This window comes from Desmodus rotundus, chromosome 3, assembly GCF_022682495.2.
Source record: "Desmodus rotundus isolate HL8 chromosome 3, HLdesRot8A.1, whole genome shotgun sequence".
NCBI lineage: Eukaryota > Metazoa > Chordata > Mammalia > Chiroptera > Phyllostomidae > Desmodus > Desmodus rotundus.
The window spans coordinates 142,289,449-142,311,707 of NC_071389.1; the positions used below are offsets into that span (position 1 = coordinate 142,289,449).

Consider the following 22,259-nt stretch of genomic DNA (forward strand, 5'->3'; position numbering starts at 1 on the left):
TTTAAGGCATCAGATGTGTATTCTCTTAAGTTGCATTAATGTAAGTTAATACTAGGAATAACTGGAACTTAATACTTCCAGTGGGAGGCCTAATACTTTTTTGATCCTGTAAAATCATCAACATCTTAATTGCCTCTTATGACAGTATGCTTTCCAGTTTTTTATTGTAAGCATTGCCTAAAAGCCAAATACTTGTTCCAACAGCATGCTTGTGATTTGACTATGACGTAGATTGTGTGCTGAGGTTTGTTCAAAGCTAGTATGACCCTGTCCCTTCTGTTCATTAGAGAGCGTGTATGTATCAAGTCCACAACTATTGGGTAGGGTAGGAGATGACAAATCTTTGTATATGTCAGGCTAATGTCTCCTTGGACTTCCTGGACTACAAGTCCAACTCTGAACCGTTCTTCATGATGATCTCCACTCCAGCGCCTCACTCACCTTGGACAGCCGCACCTCAGTACCAGCAGACCTTCCAGAACGTCTTTGCACCAAGGAACAAGAACTTCAACATCCATGGAACGGTAGCTTCCCTGATGCTTGGATTTAGCCATACTCAGTATAGTTAAATGTATAATATACTCGTCAGAGAGCCTTTGAGCGATGTAGTTGGTTTTCTTTCCATAACTTTTAAAGGTAATTACAGCTATCTCTAGTAGGATGGATAATATAAACTTGCTGCGGGAATACAGATAAGGTTCTTGCCACGCATCCAGTGAACAGCTAGAGAATCCAGAGGGAATGTTAAAGAGATGCCATCTTTCTTGACTACACGCTCTCCTGATGAAAGCCTCTGCCCAGCAGTGGCTGAGACACATCGCTTGGGGCTGGGCCGGGCCTGCGGCAGCCTCCTCTGGGTGGCCTTCACCAGGCCTGAGGCACAGGAAGAAGAGGGGTGACACAGTGCAATATGATTAGGAAGGAAAGTTGAGAAATGAGCCAGAGTAGGGAATATACTGTAATTAAGGGCCACAACCTAAATATTTGCCTTATATGTGTTACTTATCTGTCCCCTGGCACAGGGGATTGGCAGTTCACCTGTTCAAATGCAGGAGGCCTCTAATGCCTCATGGCTGTTACCCAGAAATCTTAATCGCTAGTGTGGTGGTGGAAAGAATGAATCTTGGAGTTAGACTGAGAGCTACCACCTTCCAGCTTAGTACCCAATAATGAACAAGATGCTACCATCCGATTTTCATGCAGCTACTGTATGGATTAAAGTACATAGAAACATGTAGTGTGTTGCCTGGAATATTGTAAGTATGTTAAGTAAGATTTTAAAACTGAATGAGCTGAGTTTTAAACTCGAGGGCCATTCTCAAACTGCATTCCCCCCCCCCCCCCGCCCAGAAAAAATTGATACTAGTTCCCCTGATCGAGTAAGTGCAGAAAGTTTAGGTTATATAAGGCACTTTGCTGACAGGACTTCTCACGGTTATTCATGTTCTCACATGAATATCCATCAGGGCAACGTGCTACATAGCATTTCTCCAATGTTAACTGAAGACCACTTTGAGGACCGTAATTTGGAAGATAGCAGCTTAGGGTTTTAAGAACAGAGAGGAGGAAGATAGTTAATGGTGTGTGGGAATTTTTTTTTTTTTTAACTGATTTTATTTAAATGAGCTCTTCTAGATTTGAACTTGACGTTTAGGAAATTGCTAAGATGGGATTTTCCCAACAGTTTAAAATGATCAATATCTTGGGTAAGAAAATTGAGAACAATGAAATGTTGACTTACTAAGCAAAACTTGAAGGAAGGTAAAGTTAATGTTTACCCTTTTGTAGGTTGGGTAGTAGACACAAAGCATAGACTCTCAGAGTTATAAGTTTAAACGCCTTTTAGTCAGTAGTTTCCCAATATCTTTCTCTACATCCCTTACTAATGCTACTGACAAAGGAACCCAGTGCCATTCGGGAAGTGGTAGGAAGAATCTAAACAATGAGTGATAATCTACAGGAAGTGTTTTTTAAGAACACAGGAGGGAAATGGGGAGGAGGGAAAGTCTGAAGTTGCTTAAATAGATTCCAGTTCGTCTTCACTGAAGTATAAAATGATCCCTTTTATTATTTACTAAAGCAGTTTATTTGGGTGACTTGGTGTTAACATCTTTTTTTTCCTTTAAATTTTAGAACAAGCACTGGTTAATTAGGCAAGCCAAGACCCCAATGACTAATTCTTCAATACAATTCTTAGATAATGCGTTTAGAAAAAGGTAAGAGCTGCTTTCTCAATCTGGGTGATTTTGCGGACCCTACAGATCAGCCCTATGAATAGGGAACTATACCACATGGATATCTTTGAGGCACAATGAGAGGGAAACAAGTTGATGGGAGAGATTCTTTTTTTTGCAGGAGGGAGGGGGGCAGCGGTCTCTTGCCTTAGAAACAGCCAAAGATTCCTTTACATTGGGCGTGTTAAATGACTTTTGAATCCCAGGACCAATTAATCCATTTTTATGATTTGTTAAAACATTGCAAAATGAAGCCATTGAATTTTTTTTTTTTTTTTAAGTTTCCTATAACTAAAGAAAAGGTTAGTTTGTTAGAGATCAGTCACCCAATATTTGCATAAGACTCAAAGGCTTAGACTAGAGCAAAATATTTACCTTTGCTGTCTGGAATTTTCAGGAAATTCTTCTAAGTCAATTTTTTTTAAAATCCATTATTTAAAGTGTATGTAGTTTACTTTTCCTGTAGAGGGCCAGATAGTAAATATTACACGCTTGCAGGCCACATGGTCTCCGTCGTAGCTGCTCAGCTCTGCTGTCGAGGTGAAAAGCAGCCATAGACAGTGTGTGAGTGAGTGAACATGGTTGTGTTCCAAAAAAACTTTGTGATATAAAAAGAGACAGTTGTTTAGTGGGTTGTTTCAGATTTGTAAGCTGAAAAAAGTCCTGTAAATCTGTTTCACTATATGAATGTACTTAATATTACTGATTTGTACACTTAAAAACTTTTAAGATGGTAAATTTTATGTTGTTTGTGTTTTACCACAATTTAAAAACAAAAACAAAAACAAAACCAGAGTCGGCAAGCTTTGGCCAGTTGCTATAGTTTGCCAACCCCTAGTTTAAATCATAAACACTGTTATGGCACAGTTCTGTTTTAATTATTCTGTAATAATCAGTGCTGAATTGACAACTGGCCCTTCTAATTGTCTTTACTCTCATCACCAGTGATAATAAATGATAAAAGCTAACTGGTTATAAAAAGCCTCATTCAGCCCTGGCTGGTATGGCTCAGTGGATTGAGCACCGGACTGCAAACCGAAGGGTCACCGGTTTGATTCCCAGTCAGGGCACATGCCTGGGTTTCAGGCCAGGTCCCCAGTATGGGGTGTGTGAGGGGCAACCACACATTGATATTTCTCTCACTTTCTCTCTCCCTTCCCCTCTCTAAAAATAAATAAATAAGTAAAATCTTTTTTAAAAAATAACTCATTCATTTGGAAACAGTTAAATTTGATCTGAGCTAAGTGTTCTAAAATTAAATTTCTCCCATTTTTGGGAGAATGGTTTTGAGGTTTTGCTGGTCACCCTGAGTCTTTGTCTCTGAGGTCCCATTGCCACCCTCTGTTCCTGTCCAGGTGGCAAACTCTACTCTCAGTTGATGACCTTGTGGAGAAACTGGTCAAGAGATTGGAGTTCAATGGGGAGCTCAACAACACTTACATCTTTTATACCTCTGATAATGGCTATCACACAGGTAAGGGGCATGCTTAGGTGTCCTGTGACCGTGTGAAGTGCCTTTTGCCTTTTCACCCAACCAGTAGTACTGGCAGGGAGCTCTGGTCCTTTTATGGTAGTTTAGAAGCCGGAAGGAGAGTTTTGCCCTCAGGACCCCTCTGGTTAAAGGGCCATCTCATTCCCACATGGAGGGACCATGTTTCGTTATTTGCTGAGTCATATTTTAAATTACATGGTGTTCTAGGAGTTGGGAGCAGAGTGAGCTTAGCTTGATGGTTTGGAGGCAGGATTTATGAATGAGGTAAGAATTGAACTAGATTTTATGGACAAATAGGTCTTAGAGAACAGGGCCAGACATTTTACACAGGAGGATCAAGAGAAGGTTGTCTTGGGGGAAAAGCTCTTTCTTACAAAATTATGAAATTAGTTTTTTTTATTTTTGTGTGTGTGTATGTGGGTTTTGTTTTGTTGTCTTTTTAAAACTATATTATAAGTCTTTGCAGTTTCGTCCTTTCTACTTGGACCTCTGTAGTTAAAAACCAATGTGTTCTTTTCCCACCTATAAATTGCATAAACTTGAGTGGAATTGACCTGAAGCTTGCTTCCATAGAGCAGGCTCATTAGGCATTTAATGTATTGTTGTGAGTATTTTTAAGCACTTGAAGTAGAGACAAATAAAATAACACCATTACCCAGTTTCAATTTTCAGTTGCCTGTGGCCAGTCTTTTGAATTCTTCCTGCCTTCCCTATGGTTTTCTTTTTTAGCTAGAAGGTTTGGAAGAAACTCCAGAAATTGTGATTCTACACTTGATTGTGCATCTGACTAGTTTATTATATATCAGGATGTAGACAAAGTCCACATGCTACATTTAGTTTTTATGTTTCATAAAGCTGTTGTTGCCACTGACTCACTGGAAAAACTGGTCTTTTCTCCTTTAGAATATGTCATGTTTTGGCTTTGGCTAATTGCTGTTTCATGTTGGCTTTACTTGTTTGTTTATACTCAGCTTTTCCTATAGATTGGTAGTCAGATCTAGAGTCTTAAGAGAAATTCACATTTCAACAAGGAGGCTTTCTTGGTGATCCTGCTGTGTACTTCCTGTTGCATCATTCCCTGATGCCCTTGGTGTCTGGTTGCCCCAATTTTGGGACCCTAGTATTGATTGATGGCCCATGGGTGTCAGTCTGAGCCTGTCTTGGGAACCTTTTGTGGCTAAATCTTCCATTGATGTTTAAGTGCATTATTCCCTCAGAAATTGCTCAATATTGACTTCATAACTCTGTCCTTTTGCATTTACTAGCGGGAAGAACTTTCCCTCATCATCTGTTTGGTTTTCTTAAAATTCAGTTTATTCAGGAAAAGCAGGATAAATGTTTCTGTCCCTTTATGTAGCATTTTTCAGAATAACCTCATTCAATTATGACCAGGTGGAGCATCAAACATAACTTACGTATCTGTGTTTCAGTACTTCCCTGTCACTCTCTTAGCTAAATTGTGCCATCATAGACCAGGCAGTCCCCTTAGGAATTTACTAAATTTGCCCTATAGTAATGAGACCCAGGCAAATTTAAACCTCCTATTTAAACACCATAATTAGTGGAACAAAGTCGTTCTGGTTTTGCTGTTGATTGAATGAATGAAGGTATGTGTGACTCTTCCATGCGGGCTCCACCCTCACCCTGTGCATTTTGTTTTCAGGACAGTTTTCTTTGCCAATAGACAAAAGGCAGCTGTACGAGTTTGATATCAAAGTTCCCCTGTTGGTTCGAGGGCCTGGGATCAAACCGAATCAGACAAGCAAGGTAAGTGCCTGACAAGATGATGCTGTTTATAGGTAGCACCTGCGTGAGAAATGAAGGCTGTCCCTCCTTAGATGAGGCTGATTAGATTTCTCCTTCTATGAGGATGAGGGCTGATTGGCTTAAGATTGTAAGTGTGTATATAAGCCTTGGAAACAGTGACTTTTTTTAAATTCCTGACCATACCCTATTAACTGTATCCCCTCTCCAAATATAGACATACATAAAATATTAGCATGAATAACTTTTGTCTTTAATTTATTTCATATACAATATGTACTAGTTTCAGGCATTCAGCAGTGATTGGACATTTACATACTTCATGAAGTGGTCGCCATGAGATAAGTCTAGTCCCCATCTGCCACCATACGTATTTGTGTGGTTGGATTTTTTAAATTCTTCGTTGTAATTTTTTCATTACCATTTCACCCTCTTCTGCCCCCTCCTCCCTGCAGTGACCACACTGTGGTGCATGTCCATGAGTCCTTTTTCCTTTTTGCTTGATCCCTCCACCCCGTAACCTCCCCCTCAGTAGCTGGCATCTGCTTTCTATCTATGAGTTTGTCTCTGTTTTGCTTGTTAGTTCAGTTTGTTCATTAGACTCCACATATGAGTGAAATCACATGGTATTTTCTTTCTGACTGGTTTATTTCACTTAGCATAATGTTCCCAGATCCTTCCATACTGTCTCAAAGGTAAAATGTTCTTCTTTTTCATGGCTAAGTAGTATTCTATTGTGTAAATGTCCCATAGTTGTTTTATCCACTCATCTACTGATGGACACTTGGGCTGCTTCCATATCTCGGTGATTGTAAATAATGCTGCAATGACTATAGGAGTGCTTCTGTTCTTTCAAATTAGTGTTTTGGGTTCCTTTGGATATATTCCCAGAAGTGAGATCACAGGATCAAAAGGCAGATGCATTTTTAATTTTTTGAGGTCTCTCCATACTGTTTTCCACAGTGGTTGCACCACATACATGGTTATTACAGTGTTATTAACTATATTGCCTCTTCTGTATTTTGCATACCTGTGACTAATTTTATAACTAGCAGCTTCTATTCATAATACCCTTCCCCTCACCAGCCTCCCACCTGGCAACTATCAGTTTGTTCTCTGTATCTGAGTTTGTTTCTTTTATCTTTACGACTACTTTTTTTTTTTTTTTTGGTTCATATATTTTGTATCTTAGATTACACATATATGTAAAATCATGCAATATTTGTCTGGTTTATTTCACTTAATTTAACATACTATCCTCTGGGTCCATCCACGTTGTTGCAAATGACAATATTTCATTCATTTTTATGGGTAATATTCCATTATACATATGTACCACATATTCTTTATTTGTCTATCAGTAGACACCTAGGTTTCTTTCACGTCTTGGCTATTTTAAGTGATGCTGCAACGAACCCTAATTTCAAACTAGTATTTTCAGTTTCTTTGAATAAATACCTAGATGTGGGATTGCTGGTCATATGGTAGTTCTATTTTTCATTTTTTGAAGAATATCCATACTGTTTTCCATAGCGGCTGCACCAGTCTGCATTCCCACCGAGTGCATTAGGCTACCCTTTTCTTTTTTTTCCTTTTTCTTTCTTTTTTTTTTTTTTTTTTATTTGAGCTCCTTTTTCTCCTCCTCCTTTACTTTTTTTTTTAATGTATTTTATTGATTATGCTATTCCAGTTGTCCCACTTTCCTCGCTTTATTCTGCTCTGCCCTGCACCCCCTTCCCACCCACAGTCCCTGCCTTAGTTCATGTCCATGGGTGGTACATATAAGTTCTTTGGCTTCTACATTTCCTATACTATTCTTACCCTCCCCATGTCTGTCTTGTACCTACTATTTATGCTACTTATTCTCTGTACCTTTTCCCCCTCTCTCCCCCTCCCCTACTGATAACCCTCCATGTGATCTCCATTTTTGTGATTCTGTTCCTCTTCTAGTTGTTTGCTTAGTTTGTTTTTTTGTGTGTTTTTAGGTTCAGTTGTTAATAGCTGTGAGTTTGTTGTCATTTTACTGTTCGTATTTTTTATCTTTTTTTTTTTTTTCTTAGATAAGTCCCTTTAACATTTCATATAATAAGGGCTGGATGATGATGCACTCCTTTAACTTGACCTTGTCTGGGAAGCACTTTATCTGCCCTTCCATTCTAAATGAAAGCTTTGCTGGATAGAGTAATCTTGGATGTAGGTCCTTGCCTTTCATGACTTCGAATACTTTTTTCCAGCCCCTTCTTGCCTGCAAGGTTTCTTTTGATAAATCAGGTTGTAGTCTTATGGGAACTCCTTTGTAGGTAACTGTCTCCTTCTCTCTTGCTGCTTTTAAGATTCTCTCCTGGGTAACTTAATTACAATGTGTCTTGGTGTGTTTCTCCTTAGGTCCAACTTCTTTGGGAGACTCTGAGCTTCCTGGACTTTTTGGAAGTCTGTTTCCTTCCCCAGATTGGAGTTTTCCTTCATTATGTTTTCAAATAAGTTTTCAATTTCTTGGTCTTCCTCTTTGCCTTCTGGCATCCCTGTGATTCAGATGTTGGAGCATTCGAAGTTGTTCCAGAGGTTCCTAAGCCTCTCCTCATATTTTTGAATTCTTGTTTCTTCATTCTGTTCCATTTGGATGTTTAGTTCTCTTCTAGTCCAGATCATGGATTTAAGTCTTGGTTTCCTTCCCTTCACTTTTCATTCCCTATATATTTTCCTTTATTTCACTTTGTGTAGCCTTCATTTCTTCCTTGATTTTGCAACCGAGCTCAATCAGTTCTGTGAGCATCCTGATTACCAGTGACTTGAACTATGCATCTGATAGGGTGGCTAGCTCCTCGTCACTTAGTTCTTTTTCTGGAATTTTGATCTGTTATTTTATTTGACCCATACTACTTTGTCTGGGCACAGCAGTCTGGGTAGATGTTTAAGTCCTTGATTGTTGGACTCCCATGCAAATGATTTTCTGGCAGTTCTGGTTGTTCTTTGTTTTTAAGTTACTTGTTATCCTTCTTTTGGTTGTGGGAGGGTGTGAAGTGTTTCTGCCTACACCTCCATCTTGGCTGGAACCTCTTGGGCGCACTTTTTTTTTTTTAAATGAGTTTTCATTAAAGATTTATCAATGTCTATCTTTTCAAAGAATCAGCTCTTAGTTTCATTGATCTTTTCTATTGTTTTTTTAGTCTCTAGTTCATTTATTTCCACCCTGATCCTTATTGTCTCCTACCTTTTACTAACTTTGGGTTTTGTTTGTTCTTCTTTTTCTAGTTCCTTTAGGGAGAAAGTTAGATTGTTTATGTGAAATATTTCTTGTTTCTTGAGGTAAGCCTGAATTGCTATGAATTTCCCTCTTAGAACTGCTTTTGCTGTGTTCCATAGATTTGGCTGGCGGGTGGTCACTGTATTAACATTTTCATTTGTCTTGAGGTATCTCTTAATTGTCTCCTTATTTCTTTTTTAAAGGACTTTATTTATTTTTAGACAGAGGGGAAGGGTCGGAGAAAAAGAGGGAGAGAAACAATGTGTGGTTACCTCTCGAACTCCCCCTGCTAGGGACCTGGCCTATAACCCAGGCATGAGCTCTAGACTGGGATTCAAACCTGCAACCCTCTGATTTGCTGTCTGGTGCTCAATCTACTAAGCCACACCAGCCAGGGCCTCTTTGATTTCTTAACACATTAAATGTTTATTAGCATGTTATTTAGCATTCCCTGTTTGTGTTTTTTCAGTTTTTCTCTTATAATTGATTTTTAGTTTCATACTGTTATGATCAGAGAAATTGCTTGACTTCAGTCTTCTTAAATTTATTGAGATTTCTTTTGTGGCCCATCATGTTGTCTGTCTTGTAAAATGTTCTACGTGCACTTGAGAAGAATGTATATTCTGCTGTTTGGGATGGAATTGCCTGTAAACACCTGTTACGTCAGTCTAATCTAATGTGTCTTTTAAGGCCACGGTTTCCGTGTTGATTTTCTGTCTGGATGATCTATCCATTGATGTAAGTGGGGTATTAAAGTCCCCTACTGTGTTACTGTCAGTTTCTCCCTTAACCTGTTAATATTTGCTTTATGTATTTAGGTGTCCCCTTACATGGTTGTGTAGATGTTTACTAGAGTTGTATTTTTTGTTGGATCAGCCCCTTTATGATTATTCCCTTCTTTGTCTCTTGTTATAGCCTTTGTTTTAAAGTCTATTTTGTGTGGTACAAGTATTGCTACCTCAGCTTTTCTGTTTCCACTTGACTGAAATATATTTTCCCATCTTTTTACTTTTCGTCTGAGTGTATCTTTCAGTTTGATGTGAGTCTCTTGTAGACAGTATGTCTCTGGGTCTTGTTTTTTTGTCTTTGTTTTTAAATCCATTCAGCCACTCTTACATCTTTTGATTGTAACATTTACTTCATTATACGTAGTTACTTTACATAGTTATTGCTATTTTATTGATTCTAGTTGTTTTTGTGGTTCTTGTACATAGATGACTTTCTGTAGGTATTTGTTTGAATTCCTTTCTCTTTAATTTTTGTACACGTCCTAGAGGTTTTTGGTGGTTTCCATGAGAGTCATATAGATCAAGCCACGTTCATAGCGGTCTGTCCGAAGTCGATGTTGCTCAAGTTTGAATGCCTTCTAAAACCATTACATATTTTACTCACCTTTTTTTTTTTTGAGTATGTGAATGTATCCCTTGATTTATGATTGTATTTACACATAAATACATAATCTTTAAACATAATCTTACTACTTTTGTCTTTTAATCTTCATACTTTCTTTATAATTGGTTGATCCACTACTTTTATTAAGTGTTTGCTTTTAGTAGTGAGCTTTTTTATTCCTGTATTTTATTTTTAATTTTGGCCTCTTGGACTTAAAGAAGTCCCTTTAACATTTGTTATTACGCCCGTTTAGTCATGGTGAACTCCTTTAGCTTTTGCTTGTCTGGGAAATTCTGTCTCTTTCAATTCGGAACAATAACCCTCCTGCGTATGGTATTCCTGGTTGTAGATTGTCCCCATCGTGACCACGCCTTTCATACATCAAGCCATTCCTTTCAGCCTTCATAGTCTCTGTTGATGGAAAATCACCTGATGGTTTTATGGGAGCTCTCTTGTACATATCTAGCTGCTTTTCTTTTGCTACTTTTAAGATTATTTGTCTTTAACTTTTGGCATTTTAATTATGTGCTTTTCTGTGGGCGTCTTTGGGTTCATCTTGTTTGGGGCTGTGTGTCCTGGATTTGTATGTCTGTTTTCTTTACCAACTTAGGGAAGTGTTCAGTCATTTCTTTAAATAGGTTTTCTCTCTGTCTCTCTCCCCTCCTTCTGAGTCGCTTACAATGCAAAGGTTGGTATGCTTGAGGTTGTCCCAGAGGTCCCGTATTTTTTTTAATTTTTTTTCTTTTTGCTATTTCAATTGGGTGTGTCTTCCGCATCACTGGTTTGATCTGCTGCTTCATGTACTCTGTTGTTGACTTCCTCTAGTGTATATTTTTTTCATTTCAGTGTTGTGTTCTTAGTTGTAATTGGCTCTTTTTTATATTCTCTATCTCTTTGTCCAAGTTCTCACTGAGTTCTTATATTCTTGAGTTTGATGAGCATCTTTATAACCATTATTTCAAACTCTTTATCTGGTAGGTTGCTGGTCTCTGTTTTGTTTGGTTCTTTTTCTGGAGTTTTGCTGTCTTTAATTTGGAACATACATTTTTGTCTCCCCATTTCACTGACTTTCTGTGTTTGATTCTGTGTATTAGGTAGATCTGATATGTCTCCCAGTCTTGAAAGAGTGGCCTTATGTAGGTGTCGCGTGGGGCCCAATATCACAGTCATCCTGGTCACCTGCGCCAGGCACTCCGGGGGTAACACCTGTGTGGGTTGTGTGCCCTCCTGATGGAGAGCAATAGGGCCTCAGTTGCTGCTCTCATGTCAGTGGACGGGGTTAACCTTCGGGCTGCGTGGCTGCGAGAACACCAGCTGTGAGAATACCAGCTGTGACCACAGTGCACAAGCTGTTGTGCAGAGGCTGACACCAGGGAGTGGGAGTTACCCTAGCATGACCCCAGGTCTAGCCAAGGCCACCTGTCTGATGTGTCACTTGTGGAGCCATTTGGGTGGAGCTATAGATCAGTCTGAAGCCAGCCACTGGGTGCTTCAGGTCTGGAGCCTCTTGAGATGGGCACCAGTGTGGGGTGAGGCCAGCTGCCACTTGTGCCAGGCTTGTGGTCACTTGTAGAAGCCACTTTGTGATCTTCAGCCTGTTGCTGCTCATGGCAGCCTTGCATGCACTTGGGGAGGCCGTTGTGTTAGCCAACACCAGCGCCACTCATGCCGGGGTTGGGGCCATTTAGTTGGGGCTATACTGTAAAAGGCCAGCCGCCGTTCGTGCCAGGTCTAGGGCTGCTATCGGGAGCTACATGGCAAGCCGAGACTGGTTGCCACTTTTGCCAGGCTTCAGGCCACTTTGTGGGAGCTACAGTGTGAGAGAGGCTGGCTACCGCTTGCATGGGTCTTCGGGAGAGTCCCTGTTGGTCACCAAGACTGCCGCTTCTTGTGGCAGGGAATGGAGCTTCTGGAAGAGGCTTAGTCTAGATGAGCGGATTAAGTGGGGTAGTGTCTCAGGGAGGTGCTGGGGTAGGGCGAATGTTGTTAGCCAAGTAAATGGAGAGTAATAGGGCCAGCTAGGTGGGAGGAGAGCTGAATGAAGGAACAGTGGCACCTACCAACCCTTCTGTTCCCTGAGAGACTTGCCCCACCCCTGCTTCTCCAGCCCTTGCCCTAAAGTCAGTTTCATTCCTCCTTGTATAACCCAAGCTGCCTCTGCCCTGGAGCTTAGAGCAGGTGAGTTTGTGTGTGAGCCCTTTAAGATGAGCATCTTGATCTCCCACAGCCCTTTAGCTCTATTGTGCATAATTCCCTTTGGTTTTCAAAGCCAGATGTTATGGCACCCCTATTCCTGGCAGAGGTGCCCCAGGCTGGAGAGCCTGGTAAGGGGCATGGACTCCTCACTGCCCTTGGTGTACCTTCACATTCAAGATACTCCTCTCATTTATTAATCACCACACCATGGGCATGGACCTGCCCGGTCTGTCTCCGCCCCTCCAGCTGTCCTCTCGTGGCAGCTTCTCTCTCTCCTTAGTTATAGGACTTCTGTTGAGCCAGGCTTTGGGTGGTTCTCAGTGGTGTGGGTCTATAGTTTGTAATTTGTATGTGTTAGTTGGACATGAGTTCAGAATTTACCTACTTCTCCATCTTGACTCTTCCTCTTTTTGTTTCTCTCTTGAGACTAGATCTTTACTTTGTCGTGGAGCAGTGACTGTCTGCCTGGGTGCTCATCAAATTTACCCTCTGAAGTTGTGAAAGGCTCAACATCTAGAAACGTTCTGATTGACTCACATGGGGTGGAATGTGGAGCCGTCCTCTGTTTTCTTCTGTAGTCCACAGATGGTTCTGAGAGGCAGTCGGTTCGGGGCCCACTGCCCTGTAGAGCTCCTCAGCCTTTGTTGTTTGTGCAGATCCCCTGGGGGCCTTGTTAAAATGAGGTTGGGATTCTGCATTTCTGACATGCTCCCGGGTGCTGTCTGCTGCTTGTGGGACCTCACTTTGAGTGTAAGGCTATGGAGAATTAATTCCTCTCTCTGGGGGATTCTCCCTCACTGACGCTTCTCAGCTCTACTGATTCCCCCAGCTAGAGCTGTCATGACGTACCAGATGCTTCTGTCATCATTTCCATTTGCTTCCAGTGTCTTTTTCCAAACCAGGTACCTAACACTAAGGCACTCTGTTTCTAGAGATCATGGGCACCTTGATCCAAAACACCGTGGTCTAGTGCATGAGAGATAAAAATCGATCCAAGTTGAGTCTTCTCTCTTCCTGAATCACAATTTCAGTCTTCTCTGGAACAAAAGAGAATGAGCAAATACATTATGTAAGATGAAATTGGAAAATGGGCCAGACTTTCAGGGTATACTTTAGTTTAATTTGGGGGTTTAAATGTCTGCCATTTACTTACTTCCTTTTACAGTGCTCTTAATGGAATTGTGTTAAAATTCTCTCAGAAGGGTAAAATGGCCTTCATAATTGTCTTTGAGTTTTCTTTTTCTCTTAAGACCCATATTCTTAAAGCCAGTCACTTTCCACTACAAATTCAGTGCCCTCTAAACGGGCCTCTTCTTACAAAGGAGATAGGCATGTCTGGACGATCATTAAATCTTAAAAGCTTGTTGTTGATGTTGGTGCTGAGAGCTGATTGCAGAAAATGTTGGCGGCTGTGTGCATTTCCAAGAAGCAGGGCTGCTAGGGCCACTTCTAACCAGTGTGGGGAACGAGGCTGAGTGGGAATGGAGCGCGGTGTCAGCCAGCCACTCATTTCTCTACGTTAACAGTGCCATCTAAATGTTAAAATCAGAAACTTGACCTGTTCTAAATAATCTTTCTAGGAAGCCAGTTCAACAATAACAAATAACATTTACTGAATGCTTAGTATGTGACAGGTACTATTCTAAATGTATTACCTGTATCAACTCATTTAACCTTCAAAGTTTTATGAGCTATAGGTACTATTAGCCCCATTTTATAGGTGAGGAAACTGAGGTACAGAAGTTAAGTGGTTTGTCCAAGATCATGTAGCTAAAATATATCAGCCCTGTATTTGGTTAGTCTGACTACAGAGTTCCTACACTCAACAATTACACTGTATCTCAGACAACAGGTATTTAGGAAGTATCTTGCCCCAGCACAGGATGCCAGGGTGCACAGCAGGGAGCAGTCGGGGAGACCCGATCTTAACTGTGCGTGTCAGAGAGCGCCCGGTACTTCAGCGGCAGTGGTCAGTGAAAGCCTCAGCAGCATTTGAGCAGAGGCCTGGGTGTTGAGAAGGGTTTAGTCATACAGAGATCTGTGGGAGGGTGTTCTGAGCAGAACAGTAGATGTGAAGGCACAAGTGTGAGAAGAGAATGAACTTAGCTTGTTCAAGGGACAGCAGGTGGCCCTTGTACTGAACTACTTCACTTCTTAAGCCAGCCACCTCTCACCTCCTTGCCTTTCTGTGACTGCCTGACTATTCCTTCTGTCTGGAATGTCCATCTCATGCCATTTTTGCCAGACTACGTTAATTGTCCCTTAGGGGTCCCCTCTAGGAAGTCACTACAGACCCCTGCCCCCACGTAGGGTAGGTACCCTTTGCCCGTTCCCAGCTGTCCTCACACTTACCACACCCTACAGGGCTTGTCTTTTTTACTCTAGGGGTTCCGAGAAGAGAGGCACTATCTAAATGTAGAATACCCAGCCCCTAGCTCATATCAGGGGCATCCACATTAGTTGAGTGGATACTGCCAAGGTCACATAAGTGGCAGAACCAGGACCGAACATGAACTGTGCCTGTTCTCAGAATCCATGATTTTTCACACTGTCGCGCTGACAGGTGTAGCCTGAGAAGTATGGAATGCCCTGGCCTTCGTGTAGCACAGAGAATGCCAGGGACGGTGGATGAGTCGTCATGTGTTGGCAGCTCGGTGTCTCAGTGCCAGCCGTTCTGCATGAGTGGCACAGGGCTCTGAGTTGGCCATAATGAGCTGAGCTGTCAGCAGCCTGGTGGTGAAAACAGGGCACGTTTGAACAGTGGTTTTAGTTTTGTGCTGGCTGTTTGGGAGAAGAGGGTGGGGTGTGTGGTTGCCCGAAATAGGCTGTTGAGGTTTTCTCCTCTTGCTAGAAATTAATCCAGCTTTAGATTTGGTGGTAGAATTTCTTCAAAGGGATTTTAAGACAGGAAGAGGTTAGCAGGAACTAACGTGACACAGCATGACCCAGGAGGGATAGAACTGACCTGGGAATCTGGAAGACCACATGCTGGCTGTAATACTTCGGACGAGATAAGCATTGGTTTCCCCCGTGAGGCCGGGAGGATGCTTAAGTGCAACCGGGGGCTCCCTCCTCGTTAGAGAAGCCGGGGCTCGGGTAGATCCAGTGAAGCGGCCCAAGACGTGGGACGTCTCTGCTTACGCAGTCCCAGTGCTTTCCATGAAGTGGATTTGGGTGCGGTCTGGTGTGCTTCGCGTCTTTGCCTTGATAGCCCTGCGCGAATTCTTTAACATCGGGAAACCTGTCGCGTCCTCCTGAGGGCCCTCTCTTTCTCTCCATTGACTCCGCAGCGTTGTCACCCTCCCAGAGCTGAAGTATAAGCAATCTCGAGGCATGATACCCTTATTTCAGAGCTTTCTAGGGGCTTTTATTTGATCACAGTGTGTGTATATTTAAATCCCAAAAACATCCCCAAACCGTGAGCCGCTGTGAGGCTATGATTTACGAAATAATCTACTTTTGGTCTTGTCCAAGCTTTTTCAGTTACAATCCATAAGTGAGTCTTCGAGTTTATACACAGTAATAAAAGTAGTACAGGTAGTCCCCGATTTACAATGTTCTGACTTACAATTTTTTTTGACTTTATGATGGTGCAAAAGCAACACCCATTCCATAAAAACTGGCTAGGTAAGCTATGATGTTTGGTAGGTTAGGCATATTAAATTGACTTACGAGATTTTCAGTTTATGTTGCGTTTTCTCAGGAAGCTACCCCATCAGAAGTTGAGGGGCCCCTGTACCATTTCAGGAACTTAAAACGTTAATGTTTCTAGAAGTCATTACTGTGGTGGACCCACAGGAAGGGTCCTGACATAGTATGCTAATTTTGAGACTGCTTCTTAGTCAAACAAACCCCAGGAGGAAAGAGATCATCGTCGCCATCTGGGAAGACAGAGTCCTGGGGGAGGTACCTGGCACTTGTGCCAGATCTCGGTGCCATCTGGTTTGTACTGGTACTCACACCCTTGGCCGCATAGAGCAAGCTGCTGTAAGAGCCTCCCATCATACAGCTGCTGGCTCTTAATTCCTGGTGAGACGGGCAGGCACCACTTTATATCTCTGTGGGTTTTACTGTTTTCGATTTTACCTCTTTCTTTTCTTAAAAAGCTGCCTTGGACATGGTAGTAATACCTGTGGACTTGGCTTCACTTCATTCATATTCTGGGCATCAGTGAAGATCTGTTAGTCCCATGTCAGCGTCTTGTTGCCTCGATCTGACCCTGGAGGCCGTCCGTCTGCTTGTTTCTTCTTTCTTGACACGATCTCTCAGTCACACCCACTCTTGTTGCCCGTGTTCCAAGCTGCGCAGTCTGCCTGGGGGACTTGGAGCTAGGCAAGGTGTCTCTCACCGGGTCTCATACACTCTCTGGAGACATGGCTGTGGGGTTTTTCTCAGTGATATATGGACTGCCCTTCCCTGGGGCCGCCTGCCACTGAGTGGTTTTGTCGGACAGGCGCAGTTGCGCTGATTGACTCAGCCAGCACATGAGTCTGCTCTGTCTTCCTGGCTGCCAGGAAGCCTAGCCCCTGATGAATAGTCAGGTGACGTAGTTTCTTGCCTTTTGTGTCTATACTTTTGGTCTTGTTTTTAAATTAAAAGTACCATGGTCAGTAGGAGTTGTCTTTTTAAATCCCCACTTGGCCTCCCCTCGGATGATCTGTTTTCTCAATAATTTTGAAGACTTACTTCCTTTCAGTAAATGAGCGTTTCCAGTTACCAGCTATTGACTTGGTGTCAGTTACTTCCCTTTCATTTCCTCACCTATAAAACAGGGGAGATACAGCCCCACAGGGTTGTGGTGAGGGTTAAACGAGGGTCAGCACCAGAGCTGGCTCAGAATAGGTGCTGGGTGAACACCAGTCCCCCTTTTTCCCTAGTGGATCGTTGTCAGCATTCTGAAGCGTTTCCGAGCCTGTGACCACAGTGATTCCGACACGTACACTTAGCTTCTGTACAGGCGAGCACTGTCTACTATCGTAACCACCAGCCTCGTTGGCTGGTGAGCCAAAAGTGGACCACATGAGATACTCCAAATTGAGAGCATTACAGTTTGTAAAATACCAGATTTCAGAGACTTGATTCAAAAATAAAAACATAAAATCTTGTTTTGTGTATTCCTTACATGTTAAATAGTAATATTTTTTAGATGTCGGGTTAAGTAAAATATATACAGTGAATTTCATCTTTTTTCATTTTTACTTAAATGTGGTCAGTATATAATTTTGAATTACATATATGGTCCTGTTATGTTTCTGCTGGATTGTATTGGTTTAGGTCCTGGAGAGGCATTGTATATAGAAGGAAAATCATCTAATAAACCAAGGAAATAAGGAAAGATATAAATTCAGGGCAGTATCTTTAATATCTAGAATGTTTGTTTAAAACATCTAGCTTTCGTGCCCTTTAAGGAATCTTACTGATGTACCGCTGCACTAAGCATTCTGCAGTCTTCAAAGCCTGTTGCGAACACTTTTTGGCATTGTTGTCACCGAGAAACCATAAAAAGGGCTAATATCCTCCTTGGTGGTAAGCGTTCAGCCTTAGAGGCTGTTGAAATTGTCAGGAGTCCATTTGAAGTTAAATTTAGTAAACTAGTAAGAATGATTTAATTGGAAAACACTTCGTATAAAATAGACCAGTATTTTTCTCATGATTCATAGCAGACTCCAGACAATCCCAAAAGAGGTTTTTTTTAAATGTTTCTTTTGGGATTTTATTTTATGTATTTATATTTAGAGAGGGAGAAGGAGGGAGAAAGAGAGGGAGAGCAACATCAATGTGTGGTTGTCTCTCCCATGCCCCGTGAGGACCTGGCCTGCAACCCAGGCATGTGCCCTGACTGGGAATTGAACCAGCGATCCTTTGGTTCTCAGGCCAGCACTCATTCCACTGAGCCACACCAGCCAGGGATAAAATGTTTTGATCAATAGTAGTAGGTGGATGGAATAAATATATAATTTCCCAAAGGCATATATTATAAGCCTTAGTTTTGTTTTTTTTATTACTATAGTTATATTTGAATATGAATCAAAAGATCTAAATAAGTATGGTCTGTACAAAAGATAATAGTAAATGCTGTTTGTCTCATGGGTGAGGTGGGGAGAAAAGAGTATAGATAGAAAAGGGAAACTTGGTTTTTTTTTCTCATTCTCATAGATGCTTGTTGCCAACATCGATTTGGGCCCTACTATTTTGGATATTGCTGGCTACAACCTGAATAAGACACAGATGGATGGGATGTCTTTATTGCCCATTTTGGTGAGTATACAACCCTCAATCAGGCCTGAGCCAAGACTGAAATAAATCCCAGGTTGTGTAAATTTAGACTTTAAAACTTAAAGCTTAAAGCTATAAAATTTGGCGTAGAAAGAATAGAATTTTTCTCTTCTCTATGGTAGGAAAAGAATGGCCACATATAAGCAGTTCTATATGCTTCCTACTTCCCACCCCCCCAAAATATTATTATAAACAAAAGACAGGTTACAAATTGGGAAAATACTTGCAACATGTGAAAAAGGGTAACAAGTTCTAATAGTTCAGTTCTTAGCAAATATTAATACCCCAGTAGAAAAAAATGGGCAAAAGAAGTAACTAGTCAACTCACAGAGGAATTTGAAAGGGCTAAAGTAAATGCAGAAGATCGCACCAGTGCAGATCAAAGAGACGCTTAACTGAGGAGGCCTTCGCTGCCTGAGCACTGGCAGAGACGCCCCCTGTTGCAGAAGTGGGGATGGACACTGCTCAGACTCGGTTCACAAAAGCGTAGTCAGTAGAAGCTCTCAGGAGGCTAATTTATCAAGACGTACCACTTCAGAACACGCACATCCAGCAGTTCCCTCTGGGAATTTATTCTAAGAAAACAAAATTCATTCAGCAGTGCCTACTATGTACCTGGCACCATACAGAGCTAACTATAAAAAAAGTACATGAGTATTAACAGAAGAAAACAGAAAACCTAAGCATCCAGTAGGGAATTGGTTAAAGTGTTGCACCATTAAGCCAGCACTAAATGATAAAGGTCTGTATACACTGACTCGGAAGGATGCCTCCCACATGCTATGGGGAGAGAAGGGGGTTTCACAACAGCATCTCTTCTTCATTAAAAATGTATTTCATTTTATTTTTTTATTTTTAGAGAGAGTGGAAGGGAGGGAGAAAGAGGAGAGAAACATCCATCACTTGCCTCTCACGCGCCCCCAACTGGGGACCTGGCCTGCAGCCTAGGCATATGCCCTGACTGGGAATCGAACCAGCACATTTTAGGTTCACAGGCCTGCGCTCAATCCACTGAGCCACAGCAGCCAGGGCAAAAATGTATTTGAATACATTTAAACATAGACAAGTTTGGACTGATCAGCACTAAAATGTTTTAGGCATTTATGATGACTCATTATAGGTAAATCTTAATTCATTGATTTGTCTGAATCTATTAGAATTTATTATTAGATAGTATATGCTTCATACAAGAGAATACATATAACACATTATTTATGAAATGTAAGAAATGCAATGACCCCATCATCCTGTTTAAGAATTGAAATATTCCCATTACTGGCAACTCTACCCTAGGGCTCACTTTCCTGAATTTCATGGTTATCCTTCTCTGGCTTTTATTGTTTAAGGTTACTGTGTATGTATGCATACTAGGTACTGTGTAGACAACATACCTAGTTTTGATTTTGTTTTGCCCTCTGAAAATGATATCCTACTGGATGTCATTAGGAACTTTTTTCAGTCCAGCATTGTTTCTAAATTCTCTTTCGCAGATGCCTCATATTCTATTGTATGAATGTATCACCACTTAATTACCTGTTTTCTTGTCAGCCGACGGACATTTCTGGTGGTCTAGTTTTGTTTTGGGCACAGTGCTGCAACAGCGTTCTCACACACAGCTCCCAGTGAAGTGTGTGTACGCGAGGTCACAGGAACTGCACGTGTTCATTTCTACAAGTATTACCGAGTTATGTTACAAAACCGTCATCAGTTTACATTCTCACCGGTAGTGTGCCACAGTTCCCTTTGCCTTGTATGAAACTGTGAGACAACTTAAATTTTGCCAACGTGGTGGGGGAAAAAAACAAATCGTACTTGGTCCTATTGTGCTTTTTTTTGTTGTTGACTAATGAGATAAATTTACTTTCTTTTTTTTTTTTTTACAACTTAATTCACTTACTATACATTTCACTCATTTAAAGTTTATAAGTCATTTGGTTTTGGTATATTTAGAGTTGTGCAACTACACCGCAATCTAATTTTAGAACATTTTCCTCACCCCAGAAACATTAGCAGTCACTTCTCCATCGCTCCCTCTCCCAGCTCCAGGCAAGCACTAGGCAGCTGTCTGTCTGTGTAGATATGTCTGTTGTAGACAGTCCGTATAGTTAGACTCGTACACTACGTGGCCTCTTGTGCCTGGCGTCTTTCGCTTTTAAGAGCCGTCCACATTATAACATCTATAGCAATACTTCATTCCTTTTTATTGCTGTATAATATGCCATTGTACAGGTGTATACCATGTTTATTCATTCATTAGCCAATAGACAAGTTGGGTTGTTCCCCGTTCGGGGCTATTATCAATAATGGTGCTGTGAATATTTGTGTACAAGTTTTCGGTGGACAAACTTTTCAGTTTCTTGGATATATACCTAGGGGAACTGCTGGGTCACATGGTGTGTACACCAGCAGTGTACAAAGATTCCATTTTCTCTTTTTTACTGTTTTTTTTAACTGATTTTTTCAGAAAAACATCAATTTTTAAAAAGATTTTATTTATTTACTTTTAGATGGAGGGGAAGGGAGGAAGAGAGAGAGAGGGAGAGACACACCAATGTGAGAGAGATACATCAACTGGTTGCTTCTCACACGCCCCCAACTGGGGACCTGGCCCGCACCCAGGCACGCCTTCTGACTGGGAATCGAACTGGTGACGATTTTCAGGCCAGCACTCAACCCATGGAGCCACACCAGCCAGGGCTTTTTCACTTATTTATGCATTCATTGGTTGTTTCTTGTATGTGCCCTAACTGGGTATTGAACCCACAACCTTGGTGTACAAGGACAACGCTTTAACCAACTCAGCAATCCGGCCAGGGCCAAGGGTTCCAGTTTCTCCACATCCTCACCAACACTTGCTGTTATCTTATATTGCAGTCAGTGTGAACTGGTACCTCATTGTGGGTTCGATTTGCATTTCCCTAATAACTAATGGCGTTGAACATCTCGTCATGTGTTTATTGATTACTTGTATATATATTTTTTAATGTCCTTGGGATCGTTTTAAGATTTTATTTATGTTTAGAGAGAGGGAAAGGGAGGGAGAAAGAGAGGGAGAGAAGCATCCAGGTCACTCCCTACTGGGGACCTGGCCCACAACCCAGGCCTGTGCCCTGCTGGGAATAGAACCGTTGACTTTTTGGTTTACAGTCTGGGGCTCAATTCACTGAGCAGCACCAGCCAAGGCTATATATATTCTTTTTGATCAGTGAATCATTTTTCATTTACACCTTTTGTGTTTCTTTCCTTGTGAAATGCCTATTTTTGTCCCATCATATCTTAGTAACTTGTCTTTTCCTTACATTAAGATATCACGAGTTGAATGTATAAATTGTCTCTTTTATGGTTAGTATCTTCTGTGTCTTGTTCATAAAAATGCTTCTGAACCTTGAGGTTAGAAAGCAGTTCTTTTAGATTTTCTCCTAAAAATTTTGTGCTTACATTCAAGCCCTCATTGTATCTAGAATTGATTTTCTTGTATGGTATGAGTCAGGGATCCAATTTCATTTTCTTCTGTAAATATTCGATTGTCTTTTCTATTCCAAAGATCGGTCTCTGTACCAGTATCACTTTGTCTTGTTACAAAGCGGTATAATTAAATCTTTGTATTGATGCATGTCTCTTGTGGTTCTTATAGGGATTCTAGCTATCTTTCTTCCATATA

General features: G+C 41.3%; 1 protein-coding gene across 1 annotated transcript in view; it reads left to right on the top strand.

Annotated features, from left to right (window-relative positions):
• GNS (glucosamine (N-acetyl)-6-sulfatase) overlaps window positions 1-22,259 on the top strand; it is a 43,856-nt gene that overhangs the window by 12,783 nt on the left and 8,814 nt on the right. Inside the window, exons 6-10 of the mRNA XM_024576271.3 lie at window positions 357-524; window positions 2,134-2,216; window positions 3,590-3,708; window positions 5,390-5,493; window positions 18,479-18,580. Coding sequence (XP_024432039.1) covers window positions 357-524; window positions 2,134-2,216; window positions 3,590-3,708; window positions 5,390-5,493; window positions 18,479-18,580 — 576 coding nt within the window. The remainder of the gene's footprint in view (window positions 1-356; window positions 525-2,133; window positions 2,217-3,589; window positions 3,709-5,389; window positions 5,494-18,478; window positions 18,581-22,259) is intronic.